Raw genomic sequence first — 19,938 nt, forward strand, 5'->3', positions numbered from 1 at the left:
GAGCCTGTGTGACTTGTGATACCCCAGAGTTTCAAACCTAACCCCGCCCAGAAAGATTTAAAGTATGTCTCCTGAATTGTGTACCATGATTTAAATCTATCACTTGCCCACAGAGTCAGTCTTAACCCTATCACCTCTCAAAGCCCTAAGCTGACGGTGAACATGTCCATTCAGGGACTCTCCTGGTTTGACGTGTTATACTGGTTACATCCACATTATACGGTATCTGAAATTTTGTTTAAAGAATCTTTTCAGGCAATGGAAATGCAGCTTTTCAAAACAACCTGGCCTCCAAAATGGCTATCGAACCTGGAGAAGATCAGCACCAGGTTAGATGAGGGCTAACAGGCAATTGTTCAGAGGGAAATGGTTAGATAGCTTGGTTAGATTAGGTAGAAAAGAAAATGATCAGGTTAAAAAGATAATAATTTGGACAGACAGAGGAGGGGATAGAGGAGGGGATAGAGGAGGGGGAAGAGGAGGGGGAGGAGGGAGGGGGAAGAGGAGGGGGAAGAGGGAGGGGGAAGAGGAGGGGGAAGAGGAGGGGGAGGAGGAGGAGAAAGAGGAGCGAGGGGGATGTGAAAATAGAGGCAGGAAGGGTAGCAGAGTGAAAGTGTTTGAGGTTTTCTACATGTGGTGAAAGGTGTTGTTTTGAAGGTGTGTTATAGTGTTGTGGTAATGTTATAGACTGGGCCTATCGCTGGCTTCTGAGCACCATCTTATACTGGCACATGTTTCAGTTCAGTGTTCGAGTTAACAATAGTCTGCCCAGAGAGATTGCAACTTTCCCTTACCTACCGGCAGTCAAAGGGTTAAATAAAAACAGGACTAGTTTCAAGCAAACTGTCAATAATGCATCCGTAAGGAATCTCCTTGATCTTATTTGCCGCTCCCTAGGGTGGAGTTGGATGATTCCCATTTAGCTGCAGGATGGGCCTCCTCCTCGCCCCCACTTGACCTCATCCAAACAGTTTTGCGATGGTTCCTCTGATGGACTGTCTGACAGGCAGGAAGACGGAGCCCCTTTAATCTCACAGGAAAGTGTTGGGACTATTTACTTGACCACAGTGCGGCTTCTCTGTCTCTTCCCTGGCCTGCTTCGCTCAGCTTTATTTTGCAGTGCCTGGCCCTGCCTGTTGCCATGGTAATTTCTTCTGCATTGCACCAGACTCCCTACAGTCAGTAGGTCTGTGGAGTCACACAGGATCTGCCATGGATTTAAAGCAAGCTTTTCCCGCACACTGTCCTGTGCGACAGGTGACAAGACAAGTCGGGAATGGGCAAAGAGAGCGAAAGAGTGAAGATTTAACCCTAACTTTCTTTCCTTAAGAATATACAGATTCTCGGTCAGCACTGAGGCACATTAGCCGCAGAAAATGGGCCTCTTTATCCGAAACTCCTCAGAGCTCCAAATTCCTCTTAACGCAAAACGAGAGTGCTTTTTGTTGTAGTTAAAAAGGCCCACGGACACCTCATAATCTTAAAAATCAGAAGCTTCTGAGTCACATAGCCCTAAGATTTCATTGTGTGTGGGGGTGGATGTGTTACTTTTTACAGAGTAAAATGGGCAATCCCCCATTTTATAATGAATGGGCTAGAAATTCAGTGCATTTGTGCCTCTCGTTAGCGTCTCCAGAGGGCACTAACGGGGCGCAAACAATTTTTCACCCGGGCGCAGTACTGCTATCGACTCCTGCTAAATTCAGTGGGAGTTTAGTGGTGGCAGTAACAGGTAGCGCCCCGCTCCGCAAGCAATGGCGACGTCATCACTGTACACAGCGCCTCGTTTTTGCCCTGACTGCAAAATTGGCCCCCGCCCCCCGAATCTGTGCTGGGCGATGACAGGGGGTGGGAATGGAGCAGCAGGAGGCTCGTGGGGGGGTAAGTAAAGGGGAGGTGGCGGGTGGGGAAAAAAAACTGCCGACCTACTTGTCACGGCCCATTGAACGCGGGGTCCATGCTGCGATATGGCAGCCCGGCTCTCCTCTTGTGTGATGAGCTGCTGGCACGGCACCCCGCTCCCCGGTGGTCCAGGTAGGGCCCTGCAGAGTTGTGGGCTTGGGCCGTCCCCTTTAATGAGGGGAGGAGCCCTTCCATGCGGCAGCGTTACGTGGCCCAGAGCATCGTCCTGCAGAGCGCACCGCCCCAATATTCGGGGTTAGTGCTCTAAGAAGGAAATGGTGTGCTTAAATTAGCTCCACCTCCCTCTTGGGGCACTAAAACTGAAGTTAGCGATCGCCGGCGCTATTTATCGGCGATGTTAGTAACCCAAAATAGTCGCTAACGAATTTTTCCCCCAGCGTTTATAAAGCACTGTTCAATATCTACATGTTTGGAAGTTCTTCACACCTATTAGGAACAGGAGGAGGCCATTCAGCCCCTCGGGCCTGTTCTGCCATTCACTTAGATCATGGCTGATCTGTATCTTAACTCCATCTACCCGCCTTGGCTCCATACACTTAACACCCTTAACCAACAAAAATATATCAATCTCAGTATTAAATTTCAATTGACCCCCAGCCTCAACAGTTTTTTGAGGGAGTGAGTTCCAGATTTCCACCCCCCTTTGTGTGAAGAAGTGCTTCCTGACATCACCCCTGAACGGCCTGGCTCTAATTTTAAGGTTCTGCCCCTTGTTCTGGACTCCCCCCACCAGAGGAAATAGTTTCTCTCTATCCACCCTAACGAATCTTTTAATCATCTTAAACACCTCAATTAGATCACCCCTTAATCTTCTATACTTGAGGGAAGACAAGCCTAGGCTGTAACCTGTCCTCATAATTTAACCCTTTTAGTCCCGGTATCATTCTGGTGAATCTGTGCTGCATCCCCTCCAAGGCCAGTGTATCCTTCCCGAGGTGCGGGGCCCAGAACTGAACGCAGTGTCCAGGTGGGGTCTGACCAGAGCTCGGTACAGCTGGAACAGAACTTCCACCCCTTTGTATTCCAGATCCTTAAAATAAAGGCCAACATTCCATTTGCTTTTTTCATTATTTTTAGTACCGGTCCACTAGGACTGTTGTTATACAGGCCAACCGGGCAGCCATTTTGCTCCAACAACATGTCACAAACAGCTGTGAGTGGTCAAGTGATCTTTTGGTGGTGTGGGTTGAGGGAAGAATGATGTCCAAGGCACTGATCAAAGCCCCTGCTCTCGTTTAACAGGTGCCATGGACTCTCTAACACAAGCAGACAGGGCCTCAGTTTCAGGCCTCCTCCAAAAGTTCCCAGTCCCTCAGTGCTGGCCTGGATGCCAGTCTGGATTATGTGCCCAAGTCCTGGTGTGGAACTTGTACCCACAACCTTCTAACCCAGAAGGGAAAAGACTCCTGCAGACGATAGATTACCGCCTCGGACACCAGGAATGTTACGTCAGGTTTCACACGTGGCAACACCTCCGATTGTTTCTCTTCTGATGGGATTTGCAGATGATGATATTTTAAAACAAACCTCAATACCATTTTGAGCAAGTTCTCCCTGTGGTGACGATGTTGATTTATGTCCTGAGATCAGCAGCCCAGGCGCATTACTGGCTGTATCCGTGGAAACAAGCAGGCCAGACACTCGCCACACTCCTTAGGTGACTCTCAGTGCTTGAGTCCACCTCAAGAACCTTACTCCTTACTTAAGCAACGCAAACAACAGACACACATCACTGAGGAGCATCATGGTGTGTTAACAGTCCTTAAGTTGTTAAGGGTTTGTTTTAAGTTCATCGTTGAACATTTAAATAATTTCTCTCCCTTTCTTTTCTGAAAGGTGTCAGCCGTGGCTCAGTGGGTAGCTCTCTCAACTGTGAGCCAGAAGGTCATGAGTTCAAGTCCCACTCCAGAGACTTGAGCACATAATCCAGGCTGACGCTCCTGTGCAGTACTGAGGGAGTGCTGCTCTGTTGGAGGTGCCGTCTTTCAATTAGATGTTAAACCGAGGCCTCGTCTGCTTTCTCAGGTGGATGTAAAAGATCTGTGGTGTATGTAACCGTTCCACCTTTAAGAGAACTACTTTAAGGGTTGCACTACTTTATCTTGGCTGCTGTATACTGTAATACCGGTGGTGACCACACCGGTATATAAGTGCTGTGTAATGAGTTATTGGGCAGTTCCGCCCTGACCTTCAACCAGTAAAGTCCTGTTAAAGTTTACTCTTGTGGTCTGTGTAGTAATTCTCACTATAACACACAGACTTAACAGTGGCGACGAGTACGATCTTACCCTGCGGCAGAGATACATCCAAGGCAGTTTAACGGGCGTCGAGAGGAGGCATCCGCCCTCATCATTCTGCTGAGAAAAGACTCGAGTCTGCAGAGCGAAGGAAGAATTCTGACACGAAGCCTTCCATCAGCAACAGGCAGTGATCATCCCTTCTATCACGGTGGTGGGTAAGCCGCTCAACGACGAGCAGCAAGTCGACCACGTTGACTGTGAGTAGGGGAGAAAATTAAAAAAAACGGAGGATATAAGGGCGGAGAACTCGACCACGGCCGGGGAAAAGAGCCGGACAGAAGTCGGGGCCAGAGGCGCTGAGACTGGGGCAGCGTAAGGCACGGAAGCCGCGGTGAATACAAACGCAGCCGGTGCGAAAGACCGGGCTGCAAGCGGGCTGGGAGACGCAACAGCGTCGAGAGAGAGAGCTCGACCGCGACCGGTAAAAAAAGGCCGGGCAGCTACCGAGGCCGCGAGGCGCAGCGACTGAGTCAGCGTAAGGCGCGGGAGAAAATAAAAAAAACGCGGAGAACTCAGCCGCAGCCGGGGGGGAAAGGACCGGACTGCAAGAGGGGCTGGGAGGCACGATTTGAAAACCGCTGGGGGAGGGCGAACGCAGCAAATCGGCAATCGCCATTACAGCCAGCGGGGGAGAAAGGCAAACGCGGGAAGCCGCCATTTTCGGAGGCGGGGGAAGAAGACAAGCGCGGGAAACCGCCATTTCGTAAAAGAAAAAAAAAAAAATTCTTTTGTTTCTCAAGAAGATCGCGAGGATGCCTAAGCGTGGTAACATCAACGATTTCGATCCCGATGTTGAAGATTGGGCCACGTATGTAGAACGCATAGAGATATATTGTAAGGTAAATAAAATATCAGATGAAGATAAAGCACTAACCTTACTAAACTCAATGGGTGCGAAGACATACGAGCTATTGAAGCATCTTCTATCACCAGCTAAACCGGCGGATCAGACTTTCGCTAATATTGTTGCTGTCCTGAAGAATCATTTGAACCCCACACCGCTGATGTTAGCGGAACGATTTAAATTTTATGCGAGAACGCAACTGAAAGAGGAAAGCAACGCGGAGTATTTAATTGAACTGCGCAAGCTAGCGAAATACTGTCAGTTTGGGGAAAGCCTGACAGAGGCACTGAGAGACAAATTCGTGTGTGGATTGTCGAAAGAAGGAACACAAAAGCGGTTGCTTGAAGAGAATGATCTTACACTTGATAAGGCTGTCACTATTGCAGCATCGCACGAAGCCGCAGCGAGAGGCACCGTGGAAATGCAGCTGAAGGCAGCGGTACTCAGCGTAGATCAAATGGCTTCGGGTACAACGAAATGTTATCGTTGTGGGAACACAACACACGATCAGAACCAATGCTGGTTTAAAAACCAGGAATGTAGAAAATGTGGCAAGCTTGGTCACATAGCTAAAGTATGCCGGTCAGGAAAGAAGACCAGCAACAAAAAGTCACCACAGGGAAAGTGCAGAAAGGTACATAAGGTGGCTGTGAAGAGTTCGGATGAACAGAATTCGGATTCAGACTCCAACAGCAAGGAACTGGGTAGTCTAAGAATTCACAATGTGAGTAAGGAAGCTGACCGACAAACTATCTGGGTCACACTGCAGATAGCAGGAGTCCACGTGAAGATGGAATTGGACACGGGATTGGCGTTGACGGTCATGAATAAGCAAGATTACAAAAAGTTATTCAAACATATTCCCCTACGGGATACGGAGATAGTATTGCAGACATACACGGGGCAAAAAGTATACCCCATCGGAAAGATAAAAGTCAAGGTGATACACAAGGGCAAAGAACACCAAGGAATGGACTTATATGTACTACCGGAGGGAGGTCCACCACTTCTGGGACGGGAGTGGATCAGGAAAATAAATATGGACTGGCACTCCCTAAACGCAATAACGGTAGATTCCGGAAAAAAAGATGTCAAACCTGAACGATTGTCCAGAATATTGGATGAGGCTAAAGAGGTGTTCCAACAGGGACTGGGAACACTGAGAGGAATTAAGGCAAAAATCCAGATTGCAGAACATGCAAACCCAAAATTTTTCAAAGCCAGACCGGTACCTTATGCGATACGACCTGCTGTGGAAGCTGAGCTGGAAGGGCTTGAACGTTCAGGAGTACTGTCTAAGGTGGACTGGAGTGAGTGGGCCACGCCCATTGTTCCCGTCATGAAGCGTCCATCGAGTAACAAGCCAGGGGAACCGGGGAAGGTCCGCATCTGTGGAGACTTCAAGATCACAGTTAATCCGGTGCTTCACACGGTGCAATATCCGCTTCCGCGGATTGAGGATATCTTTGCTTCATTGTCTGGCGGGAAACACTTCACCAAGATAGACCTGGCGCAAGCGTACTTACAGATGGAAGTTGAGGAAGAGTCGCGCCAGTATCTCACAATCAACACGCACAGAGGCTTGTATCGATATAATAGACTGGTTTTTGGAGTGGCTTCGGCTCCAGCAATTTGGCAGAAGGCCATGGAGCAGGTATTACAGGGAATTCCAAGCACTCAATGTTACTTGGACGATATCCTGATTACAGGAGATGACGATGAGGAACACCTTGCAAATTTGAAACTGGTGCTCACCAGGTTGAAGGAATATGGCCTTCGAGTTAATCGCCAGAAATGTGAGTTCTTTCAGAAACGGATCTCGTACTGTGGTCATGTCATTGACCAGGAGGGGCTGCACAAGTCACCTGACAAGATCGAAGCTGTTGTGAAGGCTCCTGCTCCGGAAAATGTATCCCAGTTGAGGTCGTTCCTAGGGTTGATTAACTATTACCATAAGTTTCTGCCAAATCTATCCACGGTGCTGCACCCGCTGAATGCTCTTTTGCAGAAAGAAGTACCATGGAAGTGGAGCGAGGACTGTAAGAAGGCCTTTCGCAAAAGCAAGACATTGATCACCTCAGAGGAAGTGTTGGCTCACTTCAACCCAACGCTACCTATTCGTTTAGCTTGTGATGCTTCTCCTTATGGTATTGGAGCAGTACTCTCACACAAGTTGCCAAATGGCTCGGAAAGGCCGTCGCATTTGCATCCAGATCATTGACCTCCGCTGAGCGCAACTATGCTCAGATAGATAGGGAGGCTCTCAGCCTGGTGTGGGGAGTAAAGAAGTTTAACCATTACCTGCAGGGCCAGAAGTTTACACTGCTGACAGACCACCAGCCATTGGTATCCATATTCAACCCTAAAAAGGGCGTTTCCATTATGACAGCGCAAAGGCTAGAGGTGGTCCCTTTTCCTAGGGGCACACCAATATGACATAGAATACAAAGGATCAAAACAGCATGGGAATGCTGATGGTTTATCACGCCTACCGTTGCCAACGGTAGAAGAGGCGCCTACAGTGGACCCAGTGGAGATGTTCCACTCAACCATAGTGGAATGTCTACCAGTAACAAATTCTACGATCGAAAAGGAAACAAGAAATGACCCGACTCTCTCACGAGTCTATGATTTAACGGTGAAGGGATGGCCAGCACATGGCGAAACACTGTTGCCAGCATTTTCGCAAAGAAGGGAACAGCTGTCAGTGTGCCGAGGAACTTTGATGTGTGGATCCAGAGTGGTGATTCCACCCAAACTCCAGCAAAAAGTGCTAAAGGAGCTTCACGAGGGGCATCTGGGTGGAGTGAAAATGAAGAACCTAGCCAGAGCGTTCGTGTGGTGGCCAGGTATCGATGGAGACATCGAAGAAATGACCAAGAGCTGTCTAGGATGCCAGAAGGTGGCATAGTGGTTAGCACTGTTGCCTCACAGCGCCAGGGACCCGGGTTCGAATCCGGCCTCGGGTGACTGTCTGTGTGGAGTTTGCACATTCTCCCCGTGTTTGCGTGGGTTTTCTCCGGGTGCTCCGGTTTCCTCCCACAGTCCAAAGATGTGCGGGGTTAGGTTGATTGGCCATGATAAAAATTGACCCTTAGTGTTAGGGGGATTAAATACGTGGGGTTACAGGGATAGGGTGGGATATGTGTTGGTGTAGGGGTTACGGGGATCGGGTGGGATGTGTGTCGGTGCAGGCTCGATGGGCCGAAATGGCCTCTATCTGTACTGTGAGGTTTCTGTGATTCTGTGATTCTGTGAAAACGCCCCACCACAAGCTCCTCTGCATCCATGGGAGTGGCCCTCATCTCCATGGCAAAGGGTACATATCGACTTTGCTGGTCCATTTATGGACTCCATGTTCTTAATCGCGGTGGATGCGCACTCCAAGTGGCCGGAGGTAATAAAGATGTCCTCCACCACCACGGAAAAAACCATCACAGTATTAAGGACCATATTTGCCAGGAATGGGCTGCCGGAACAGATCTGTTCTGATAATGGACCGCAATTTGTGTCCGAAGAATTCAGGAAGTTCTTAAAAAACAATGGGGTTAAGCACTACACGTCCGCCCCATACCATCCCGCCACCAATGGATTGGCTGAAAGGTTTGTCCAGACCTTCAAGAAGGCCATAAAGGCCATGGGTAATGAAGACATAAATCTACAACATAAGATAGATAACTTCTTGTTGGCGTACAGGAATGCAACACATGCGGTCACAAACCAAACTCCCGCCATGATGTTTTTCAATAGAAGACTAAGATGCCGGCTGGATTTGATCAAGCCAAACATCAGAAGGGACGTAGAGAACCGGCAATTTCAAGGCATGAATGAAAGGCCAACTAGAGCCTTCCAGATAGGTCAACAAGTTTTGGCCCGGGACTACCGTACCGAGAAATGGCAGCCTGGAACTATTTGCACACGACTAGGACCGCTGATGTATACCGTGGACATTGGTGAAAGCATAATAAGGCGCCATGCTGACCAGATCATAGCGTCATCCGAAAAGGGACAACCTACACCACAACTCTATACGCCTAATGATGAAGCAGAGATACCCATAGTATCTACCTCCGATCCGGTGATACTGGAACCAGATGAACCCGACACTGACATGCAAGCCGAATCGACCTTGCCAAAAGAACCTACTACACCACCGAAAACTACTACACCACCGAGGCGTTATCCGGACCGAGTCAGGAAGCCTCCAGTGAGACTGAGGCCTAGAAATTCACTGGCCTTAGCGCCGCTTTTGAGGCGCTAGAGGGCCGAGCGCCGAAGTTATGGCCAGTTTAGAAATTGACAGGGGCCTTAAATCGGCGTTAGGCCGGTAGCGCTGCGCCGGCACCGATGACGTCATCGGTGTGCGCAGCGTCCCGGTTGCCATGGTAACCCGCCCGAACTCGGAAATTGAGTTGCGGCCGCCTCGCCCGTGGCAGCCGCAAGCAACGTTCTGGCAGAGGTGCCTTACAGAACTTTGCGCCGGCGCATTAAAGGCCCCGCGGCGGCCGGCCGCTTTCCCGCCGGCCGCCTGGCCGCAGCTCCCTCCCCGGACTTCCCCCCCCCCCCCCGCCCCGGAACAGAAGCAAGCCCGGCACTTGTCCGAGGTGCCGGGCTCATTTTTAAAAAGATTATCGCGGGCCGCGGCCGGGTGCAGGCAGCTCCTCCTTAACGGAAGGAGGAGGCCTGCACTTCCCGAGCCTGCCGCACCGCAGCGGGCGCCGCAGCGCCGGAATAGCGCCGCAATGCGGCGCGTGGCGCCAGTTTTGAGGCGCTGAGACCCCTCAGTAGCGCCGGCAGCCGTTTGGGCGTGGCGCTACTGAATTTTTGGCGCGCGCAGGGGGACGTAGCGCCGGCACTAACTTCCGGCGCTAAAGCCCTCGCTGCACCAAAACTGAATTTCTAGGCCTGAATCTGTGAACTGTTTTTACATTAAGTTGTGTATATATGTTGGCCTAGAAATTCGGTTGTGGGTTCGCCAGGGCTTTAGCGCCGGAAATTTAGCGCCGGCGCTAAGTCCCCCTGCGCGCGCCAAAAATTCAGTAGCACCGCGCCCAAACGGCTGCCGGCGCTACTAGAGGGTGTCAGCACCTCGAAATGGGCGCTGAGTGCCGCATTGCGGCGCAATTCCGGCGCTGCGGCACCCGATGCGGTGCGGCAGGCTGGGGAAGTGCAGGCCTCCTCCTTCAGTTAAGGAGGAGCTGCCTGCACCCGCCCGCTGGCCGTTCAAATGTTCAGAAAAATGAGCCCGGCACCTCGGACAAGTGCCGGGCTTGCAGGCCAGATGCATCTGTTCCGCGGGGGGGGGTGGAGGAGTCCGGGGAGGGAGGTGCAGGCAGGCGGCCGGCGGGAAAGCGGCCGGCCGCCGCGCGACCTTAATGCGCCGGCGCTAACTCCTGCAAGACTCGGTTGCCAAAGTCTTAGTTGCGGCTGCCACGGGCGAGGCGGCCGCAACTCAATTTCGGCGCTGGGGCCCGACACCACGGCAACCGGGATGCTGCGCACACCAATGACGTCATCTGTGCCGGCGCAGCGCAACCGGTGTAACGCCGACGGAAGGGCCCCACTGAATTTGCCAACTGGCCATAACTCCGGCGCTAGGCCCTCCAGCGGCCCAAATGGGGCGCTAAGCCTACTGAATTTCTAGGCCGTTATGTTTAATGGGAATATATAGGCCTAGAAATTCAGTTTGCACAGTTTTGGGGCGCTAAAGTCGGGCGCTCGGTAAATTTAGCGCCCGCCGGAAACTGCAGGCCAACTCGCCGAAATTCAGTGAAGTTGGACCAGATTCTGGCCGAGCGCTGAAACTGGCGCTGCAATGCTGTGTTCAGGCGCTAATCCGGCGATGCGGCTTGATATCGCCGATTCCGGGCACAGCGCAGGTGCGGTCATGTGTTGAGTGTCAGCAGACACCCTGACGCCGGCCAGCTCTTAAAGGGGGAAGGGTCAACTTTGACTGCTGCCATGCCCTGCATGCTGTAGCGCTGCAACTAGGCCTCAGCACTGGTGGTGTGCCAAAACAGCGTCTGGAGGAATGGAGAGGGCCCGTGACAGAGCACAGCGCTTCTCTGAGCATGCGCTGAGTGTGCTCATCCATGGGGTACACAAGAAAAGACGGATTGTGTGCCCGGCTAGTGGCAGGAAGGCTCCCAGGAGCCAGTTCAGGAACGCCTGGAGCAGAATTGCCCGCAGGGTCTCATCCAACTGCAATGTTCCCAGGAGTGCGGACCAGTGCCGCAAGAAATTCAATGACCTCAGTCGGATGGTGAAGGTGAGTACCCTTTCCACTGTCCCCCTCATCCTTGCATGTGCACCTCCCATTAGGGCCAAAGGGACATCAAAGGCCTAATGCCCAGCCCTCCTCCCGCTGCAATGGCACTTTCTGCACTTATCACACTGTCCAAGCTATTCAGCCATGGGAGGGCTCCCACACAGCAACAGGGCAGCACACTGTCCAAGCTATTCAGCCATGGGAGGGCTCCCACACAGCAACAGGGCAGCACACTGTCCAAGCTATTCAACCATGGGAGGCCTCACACACAGCAGCAGGGCACCACACTGTACTTAGAGGCCCTCCTTTCTCTTGCAGGCCAAGCTGGCGAGGAAAGCCAGGAGCCAGGTAGCGACTGGTGGAGGGCGTCCCGACTACCAGGAGCTGACTGATCTGGAGGAGAGGGTGGCACGACTCCTGCGTGCCCGGGTGACAGGCCCTGTCGCGATCGGCGATGCGGACCCTGTACTGGAACCCACTGGTAAGGACATGACCGGGTGCACCTCTCTCCTTGCCCTCGCGCATCAGATGTACATCCTTCCCCACTGACCGCAAAATGCGCATAATGCACCACTGCGGCCTCCCTGGCTGTCGGCCTGTCCTCACTCTAAAGCTACACTTGTGCCTTCCTGCTTTCAGCTGCTGAGGAGGAGGTGCTCCCTGAAGCACAGAGAGCCAGGCCCTCTGAGGAGGAGGACGTGGAGGACCAGGAGGAAGGCGGCACCTCCGGGGAACCCTCCTCCGCGCCAGCAGATGGCAATGGAGGGGAGACGTCTGGCGTGCAGGAGAGCCGGGGGGAGGCGGTGGAGGGGAGGCCAGAACCTGGTACCAGTGGCGTGGACGCACGCGGCAAGGGCCCGGCAGCAGGGCAGCCTTCTGGCCAGAGGGGGGAGGCGGTGGAGGGGAGGCCAGAACCTGGTACCAGTGGCGTCGACCCACGCGGGAAGGGTCCGGCACCACGCCGCCCTTCTGCCCAGAGGGGGCAGGTGGTGGAGGGGAGGGGAGAACCTGGTCCCAGTAGGGTGGCCGAACACGGCAAGGGTACGGTGCCACGCCAGCCTTCTGCCCAGAGGGCGAGTCCGCCCTCCAGTCCGGAGCCGGACGTCGCCCAGGAGGTGCGCCTCCTGCACGACATGTCGGCGGCGTCGGAGCGGCGCCACGTGGAGTTTATGCAGGTGGTGGAGCAGATGCCTCGCGCCATGGAGAGCCTGGCACATAGTGTGGTGGCTTTCGCCGAATCACAGGCCAGGGGCCTGGAACAATTCGCGGCAGCGCACGCCAGGGGGGTGGACCTACTTGTGGCAGCGCACGACAGGGGGGTGGACCTACTTGTGGCAGCGCACGACGGGGGGTGCAGCGACTCGCCGCAGCGCAGCACGCCAGTCGCCACATGAGAGGTGCTGGGCAGACACTGGCACAGCAGCTGCGGGCACATGCCAGGGCAGTTGGGGCGCTAACTTCTGCCACCCTCGCACTGGCGCGGAGGCGTCGCCAGGCGAGCCGCCACCCTGCTGCAGCACAGCGGTCTGGCGGCCAACACATTGGTGCGCTTGCTCCCCTGCCAGGCCGGCCGAGTGCCAGTGCCTCTGGTGAGCAGCGCGCGCCTGCCATCAGCCAGCTTGTCCCCATTGGTGCAGGCGACACTGCCACTCCCCCAGCCAGGGTGCGATGAGCTGCTGCAGGAACTGAAGATGGCCACCCACAGCTGCAGCAGCCACCAGCCGGCCCCTCCCGGGCCGGCCCTCGTGTAGGGCGACCCCCAAGGGCATCTGGCGAGACGCATTGTCGCCCTGATGAGCCTTCCCCCAGCCTCAGGGCCCAGCTTGAGGCGCAGCTGCAGGTCGGGCCGGGGCAAGAGAACGCTCTCTAAGGACTCGCCCTCTCGGCACGCCGAGTAGAGTGTGGCGAGCGCGGGTTTTGGTCATGCGGGGGCTTCTGTTCTGGGGGGCATTATCTTGTTTGTTTTTATGGGGGTGTTTGTGTTGTGGGGGGGGGCGTTTTGTTGTAAGGCCGGTGAGGAAGGCCATTTGCATGTGAAAGTTTTGTTAGTCCTCCCCAGGTTTTGGGAGTGACAGAAGTTTTCGACTGTTTTTTGGAGGTCTTCTCTGTTTTGCTGTTCCATGTGGGAAGGGCCCTGAGTTTGTGAAATAAAGATTTTTATTTTTTCACCATGTGCAGGTGTCATGCTTCAACTGGTTGTTGGGTTGAGCGGCTGAGGGCTTGCGGAGCGGCTGCCTTCAGCTGCGTTCATTGGCCCAGGCCATTCCCTGACAGGGGGCCTAGAAGTGTCGAACAATAAGCCACCGGCGGACGGCCCTTGGACCTTGTCGCTCCCTCCTAGGCTGCTCCTCCTCCTCCTCCTCCTCATGGTCCTCCAGCTCATCCTCTTGAGGTGGTGGGGCAATGTCAGGTGGCAGTGCCTGAGTCCTGCGGATCGCCAGGTTGTGGAGCATGCAGCACACGACGACGAACTGGGAGACTCTATCCGGTGAATACTGAAGAGCTCCTCCGGAACGATCCAGGCAGCGGAGCCGTTGCTTGAGGACGCCTATCGTTTGCTCTATTAGGTTCCTTGTGGCTTGATGGCTTTCGTTGTATGCCACCTCCGCTGGGGTCGTGGGCGCGCGGAGCGGGGTCATGAGCCATGTACACAAAGGGTAGCCCTTGTCCCCGATAAGCCATCCCCTTGGTGGAGGCTGTGCCTCGAACATGTCAGCCACAGTAGTCTGGCGCAGGATAAATGCATCGTGGCTGCTTCCTAGGAAGCGGGCATTGACAGCTAGGATGCGCTGCCTGTGGTCACACACCAGCTGCACATTTAGGGAATGGTAGCCCTTGCGGTTGCGGTAATGCTCGGCATTGTGGATAGGTGCCCGCATAGCCACATGCGTGCAGTCAATGGCGCCCTGCACCATGGGGAAGCCCGCGATCCTGCCAAGTCCGACTGCACGCTGCTCCTGCTTGTGTTGGGTCATGGGGAAGGAGATGAATTGGTGTCTCCTCGCGTAAAGTGCATCGGTGACCTGCCGGATGCAGCGATGTGCGGCGAACTGGGAGATGTTCGCTATGTCCGCAGCAGCGGCTTGGAACGAGCCGCTTGCATAAAAGCTGAGAGCCACCGTGACCTTCACTTCCACCGAGAGAGATGTCCTGCACATGAGCTGTGGCCGCAAATCTGCGTGAAGCAGCTGGCAGATCTCTGCAACCACCTCCCTCCTGAAGCGCAGCCTCTTCACACAATGCGCCGCATTCATGGTGAGATAGGACACCTGCTGCCGGTATTGCCTGACTGGGTAAGGCCTACGTTGGCGACGCCTGATGGCCCCTCTGCGTCTAGGCATGGCTGGCCCTCTGTCACAGCGTCTGCGAGCCCTTCGCACAAAATGCTGCAACTGAGGGTTGGCACCCCATACAGCCCCCATTATAAAGTTCCAAACAGCCAAATCACAAGGATGCAAATGTCAAAGCACTGGCTAGAAGCCAAAAATACCTCTCCTATGTTGTCCGAAATCAGAAATCTCTGTGCCTTGCTCTCTGTCCAGAAATCCAAAGCAGTAAAGTCATTGCAGCGAAATGGCTGGCCTTTATGGGTGAGTGGATGTGCCCTTTAATTAGCGCTCCCCGAATCCCACAGGGCCTCTGTTGAGTTCCACTTCACAGTTCTTAACAGCGCCATGCCCACATTGGGTGGGCGCCACTGAATTTCCGGTTTGGGGCGCACAAACGGCGTTGCACACCCAAATGACGTCATAAGATGCGCGCGCAGTTGAGCGGGCGCTAACACTTTGCGCCGGCGCTAAATCCCAACTGAATTTCGGCGTAGGCGCAGATCCGGTGGCGCCCGGGCGCTAAGTGGCTAGCGCCGGAAATATACCCTTTTCTGGCGCTAACGGCTGGCGCAAACAACTGAATTTCTAGGCCATACTGTTAACCTAAAAAGGGAGGATTGTAGTGTATGTAACCGTTCCACCTTTAAGAGAACTATTTTAAGGGTTGCACTACTTTATCTTGGCTGCTGTATACTGTAATACCGGTGGTGACCACACCGGTATATAAGTGCTGTGTCATGAGTTATTGGGCAGTTCCGCCCTGACCTTCAACTAGTAAAGTCCTGTTAAAGTTTACTCTTGTGGCCTGTGTAGTAATTCTCAATATAACACACAGACTTAACAAGATCCAATGGCATTATTATCCCTCAACCAATATCACTAAAACAGATTATCTGGTCATTATCACATTGCTGTTTCTGGGAGCTTGCTGTGCGCAAATTGGCTGCTGCGTTCCCCACATTTCAACAGAGAATACACCTCAAAAAAGTACTTCATTGGCTGTAAAGTGCTTAAATAAATGGAACTTTGCTTATGAGTGTATTATTGTATCATCATTGAATTTGCATGAATAAAATTAGCTAGTAAACCAGTTAACTGCTTGTTTCCCCGAGTCAGGGCTCGTTGCTCGTATTTTGCTGGTTTTATTTGGTTGGCAGGCATGCTGCTCTGTGCTAGTCAGTACCACCAGTGTAGGCGGTGCACTCGTCTCCTGAGGCATCAACCTACCCGTCAGCATTCCTTGTAAACACTTTCCCCCCTTCCCCCTTTAACCCAAGACTGGCCGAGATAGGGAACTTACCGCGTGGGGAAATCATGGGCGCAAGCCAGTGTCCGACAATCCCTTGGCACAGGACGGCTGAAATGTTCTTGGGAGCTAAAAGAAAGCAAACAGACAAGTGGTTACACTGGGTCTACAGACCGGCAAGAAGCGATTGCAATTTCTTCACTGCAGAATGATCAGGTGTTCAGTTCCACGGGAGAGAATAACCTGGAGATTGTTCCACACTCTGTAACTGACTGCAAGGAAGATTTACATTTACTTAGCACCTTATCACGTTGCTCAGTAACGTCTCAAAGGGCTTCACGTATCAGGAATTGGTTTTCGGCAACATTGTCACCTCCAAGTTTCCCTCTGAGTCACACACCATCCTGACTTGGCGATATATCGCCGTTCCTTCATCGTCACTGGGTCAATATCCTGGAACTCCCTCCCTAACAGCATTGTGGGAGTATCTTCACCCCATGGACTGCAGCGGTTCAAGGAGAAGGCTCACCACCACCTTCTGAGGGAAACTAGGGGTGGGCAATAAATGCTGGCCTTGCCAATGGCACCCACATCCCAAGAACAAAGCAATTCATTACTTCAAGCACAACAACTGCAGCTATACAGGCTAATGCAGCAGCCATTTTATGTATAGAAAGATCCCACAAGCAGCAATGAGATGAATAACCAGTTAATCTGTTTGATTGCATGGAATAAGGGAGGACTATTGGCCAAGACATCGGAACATCCTGCTCTTCTTTGCATAGTGCCATGGGATCTTTCACATCTACCTGAATAACCTGAAAGAGTAGACGGGGCCTCAGTTTAACGTCTCATCTGAAAGACGGCACCTCTGACAGTGCAGCACTCCCTCAGCACTGCACTCGAGTGTCAGCCTAGATTTTTGTGCTCAAGTCTGTGGAGTGGGGCTTGAACCCACGACCTTCTGACTCCGAGGGGAGAGTGCGGCCCACTGAGCCACAGCTGATACCTTTGGGATAAGAACAGGCGGCGGAATGGGAGAGGGGTGAGGGAATGGAACCATAAAATGCCATCTGTGTATAGGATACACAGTCTTTTATTTTCACTAGTTCCTAGTGTGCAATAGCTGTGCACTATTGTGGCTCACTCTTACACAAGGTGGGCTACTGAGCCATTGCGGAGCTGCAGTTACTGTTTAAATGCAGACTGATCGACTTTAAGGGTATTGTGAGCTGTGATTGACACTATCCTCTTTTAAAAAAAAAAATTTCCCTGGTGTATAATGTAAATTCACTATTATTATGTAAAGAATATTCTGGTAGCTTCAGCCATTCTGGACCTCCAACTATTATATAAATAATGAATGGGATGTGGTTCTGAACAACTGCAGTTTTTTCCGGTTTAAGATTGGATTTGGTCTGTGTGTAAAGTGCTGCATGAAGTGAACACTCAGTTCTTTCACCACTGTTAATAATTCAGCATTTCTTCCAACACAGACATAAGCAGGAGCGAAGCAGACAACTATTTACAGGAGGTCATCACTTTTACACCAAACAGTTGAACAGGACTTGAGCATCGAGAGGGAAGAGGTACTAGCGGTTTTAGCAGGCCAAACACACCCAACACAACCCAACCCGTCCCTCACAGTAACAACCGGAAACACTCAACACAATCCAACCCATCCCTCACTAACACCCGGAAACACACCCAACCCGTCCCTAACTGTAACATCCAACACAACACGACCCGTCCCTCACTGTAACACCGGGAAACATACCCAACACAACCCAACCCATCCCTCACTGTAACACCCGGAAACACCCAACACAACAGAACCCGTCCCACAATGTAACACCCGGAAATACACCCAACACAACACAACCCATCCCTCAATGTAACACCCGGAAACACCCAACACAACCCAACCCGTCCCACAATGTAACACCCGGAAATACACCCAACACAACACAACCCATCCCTCAATGTAACACCCGGAAACACCCAACACAACCCAACCCGTCCCACAATGTAACACCCGGAAATACACCCAACACAACACAACCCGTCCCTCAATGTAACACCCGGAAACACACCCAACACAACCCACACCATCCCTCACTGTAACACCCGGAAACACACCCAACACAACCCATCATCGTCATCGGCGACCACTCGAATTCGAGTATGGTATGTCCTTCATCAGTCATCTACTTGTGGGTCTTCAGGTGGCTGTGGAGGCCAATCCGAGATCCACAGACTCTACTACAGTGTGGGCATATAAGACTATTGGTAGTAACTGGAGTATGGGTCTTCTTAAGTTGTTGTCTCTCCTGACGGCGCTGGCGTTTATCCTCAGCGGGACGCTGGAGATTCTTTTCATGTAGTGCGGCCCCGTTGTGGATGCATTTTCTCCAGTTGTCTCTGTCCAGTGTGATTTCCTCCCAGATTTTAACATCGATATGGAACTTTTTAAGGATTACTTTGATGTTATCTTTGTAATGCTTCTTTTGACCACCAGGAGACCTCTGCCCTTCCTTCAACTGGGAGTGCAGAACCTGTTTTGGGAGACATGAGTCTGACATGCGAATGACATTGGAGTTGATGCTGCATGATGAGCGTAGTGATGCTGTAGATATTGGCCTCTTCAAGTATACTCCAGTTGGTATGCTTGTCCTCCCAGCTGACCCTCAAGGTTTTTGCGTAGAGAGCGTTGGTGGTATTGCTCTAAGGCTTTGAGATGTCTACTGTACGTAGTCCAGGTTTCAGCTCCATATAAAAGGGTGGGAAGGATGATGGCTTTGTATACAAGAGTTTTAGTTTGGACTTGGAGGTCATGATTTTCAAAGTCTCTCCTCCACAGTTTAGAAAAGGCTCCACTTGCACAACTCAGGCGGTGATGGATTTCAGAATCATCGTCAGCTTTGGAGGATAAGTGGCTACCAAGATATGGAAAGGTGTTGACATTTTCAAGGGTGTTATTATCAATCTTTATAGAGGGAGGAGTTGCAAGCTGATTCGGTGATGGCTGGTGGAGCACCTGGATTTTCTTTATATTCATGGTGAGACCCAGAAGTTTGTAGGTTCTGGAAAAAGCATTCAAGGTGTTTTGTAGATCATGCTCGGAAAGAGCTGTGATGGCGTTATCATCTGCATACTGTAACTCCATAATGGTAGTGATGGAGACTTTGCTCTTGGCCTTAAGCCTGTTGAGATTGAAAAGTCGGCCATTAGTACGGTAAAGGATTTGAATTCCGGTGGGCAGATCATTGCCGATGAGATGGAGGATAACTGCGATGAACACTGCAAAAAGGGTTGGAGCAATGATGCAGCCCTGTTTTACTCCTGTCTCAATTGTAAAGGGCTCTGAAATAGAACCGCTGCTGCTGAGAACTGCTGTGGACATGTTGTCATGTAGCAGCCTCAGAACTAAGATGAATTTGTCGGGGCAAACAAGCTTAGACAAGATATGCCATAAAGTCTGGCGGTAGATGGTGTCAAAAGCTTTAGTTAAGTCTATGAAAGCTATGAACAGTGGTTGCTTTTATTCACGGCATTTCTCCTGCAATTGACGTGCTGTGAAGATCATATCAGCTGTTCCTCTGGATGGTCGGAAACCACACTGTGACTCCGGAAGCACCTCCTCAGATAACGGCAAAAGTCTGTTAGCAAGGACACGGACAAGCACTTTTCCTGTGGAAGAAAGAAGGGAGATACCTCGGTAGTTACCACATACCGACTTTTCCCCCTGTAACACCTGGAAACACACCCAACACAACCCAACCCGTCCGTCACTGTAACACCCAGAAACACACCCAATGCAACCCAACCCAACCCTCACTGTAACACCTGGAAACACACCCAACACAACCCAACCCGTCCCTCACTGTAACACCCAGAAACACACCCAATGCAACCCAACCCAACCCTCACTGTAACACCCGGAAACACACCCAACACAACCCAACCCGTCCCTCACTGTAACACCCAGAAACACACCCAATGCAACCCAACCCAACCCTCACTGTAAC

General features: G+C 52.0%; 1 protein-coding gene across 1 annotated transcript in view; it reads right to left on the reverse strand.

The window, feature by feature from the left end:
* rims3 (regulating synaptic membrane exocytosis 3) overlaps positions 1-19,938 on the reverse strand; it is a 480,949-nt gene that overhangs the window by 195,387 nt on the left and 265,624 nt on the right. Inside the window, exon 3 of the mRNA XM_085962301.1 lies at positions 15,965-16,039. Coding sequence (XP_085818427.1) covers positions 15,965-16,039 — 75 coding nt within the window. The remainder of the gene's footprint in view (positions 1-15,964; positions 16,040-19,938) is intronic.

The sequence above is a fragment of the Somniosus microcephalus genome, chromosome 20 (assembly GCF_052327205.1).
Source record: "Somniosus microcephalus isolate GS21.2 chromosome 20, FLI_Smic_1.0, whole genome shotgun sequence".
Taxonomy (NCBI): domain Eukaryota; kingdom Metazoa; phylum Chordata; class Chondrichthyes; order Squaliformes; family Somniosidae; genus Somniosus; species Somniosus microcephalus.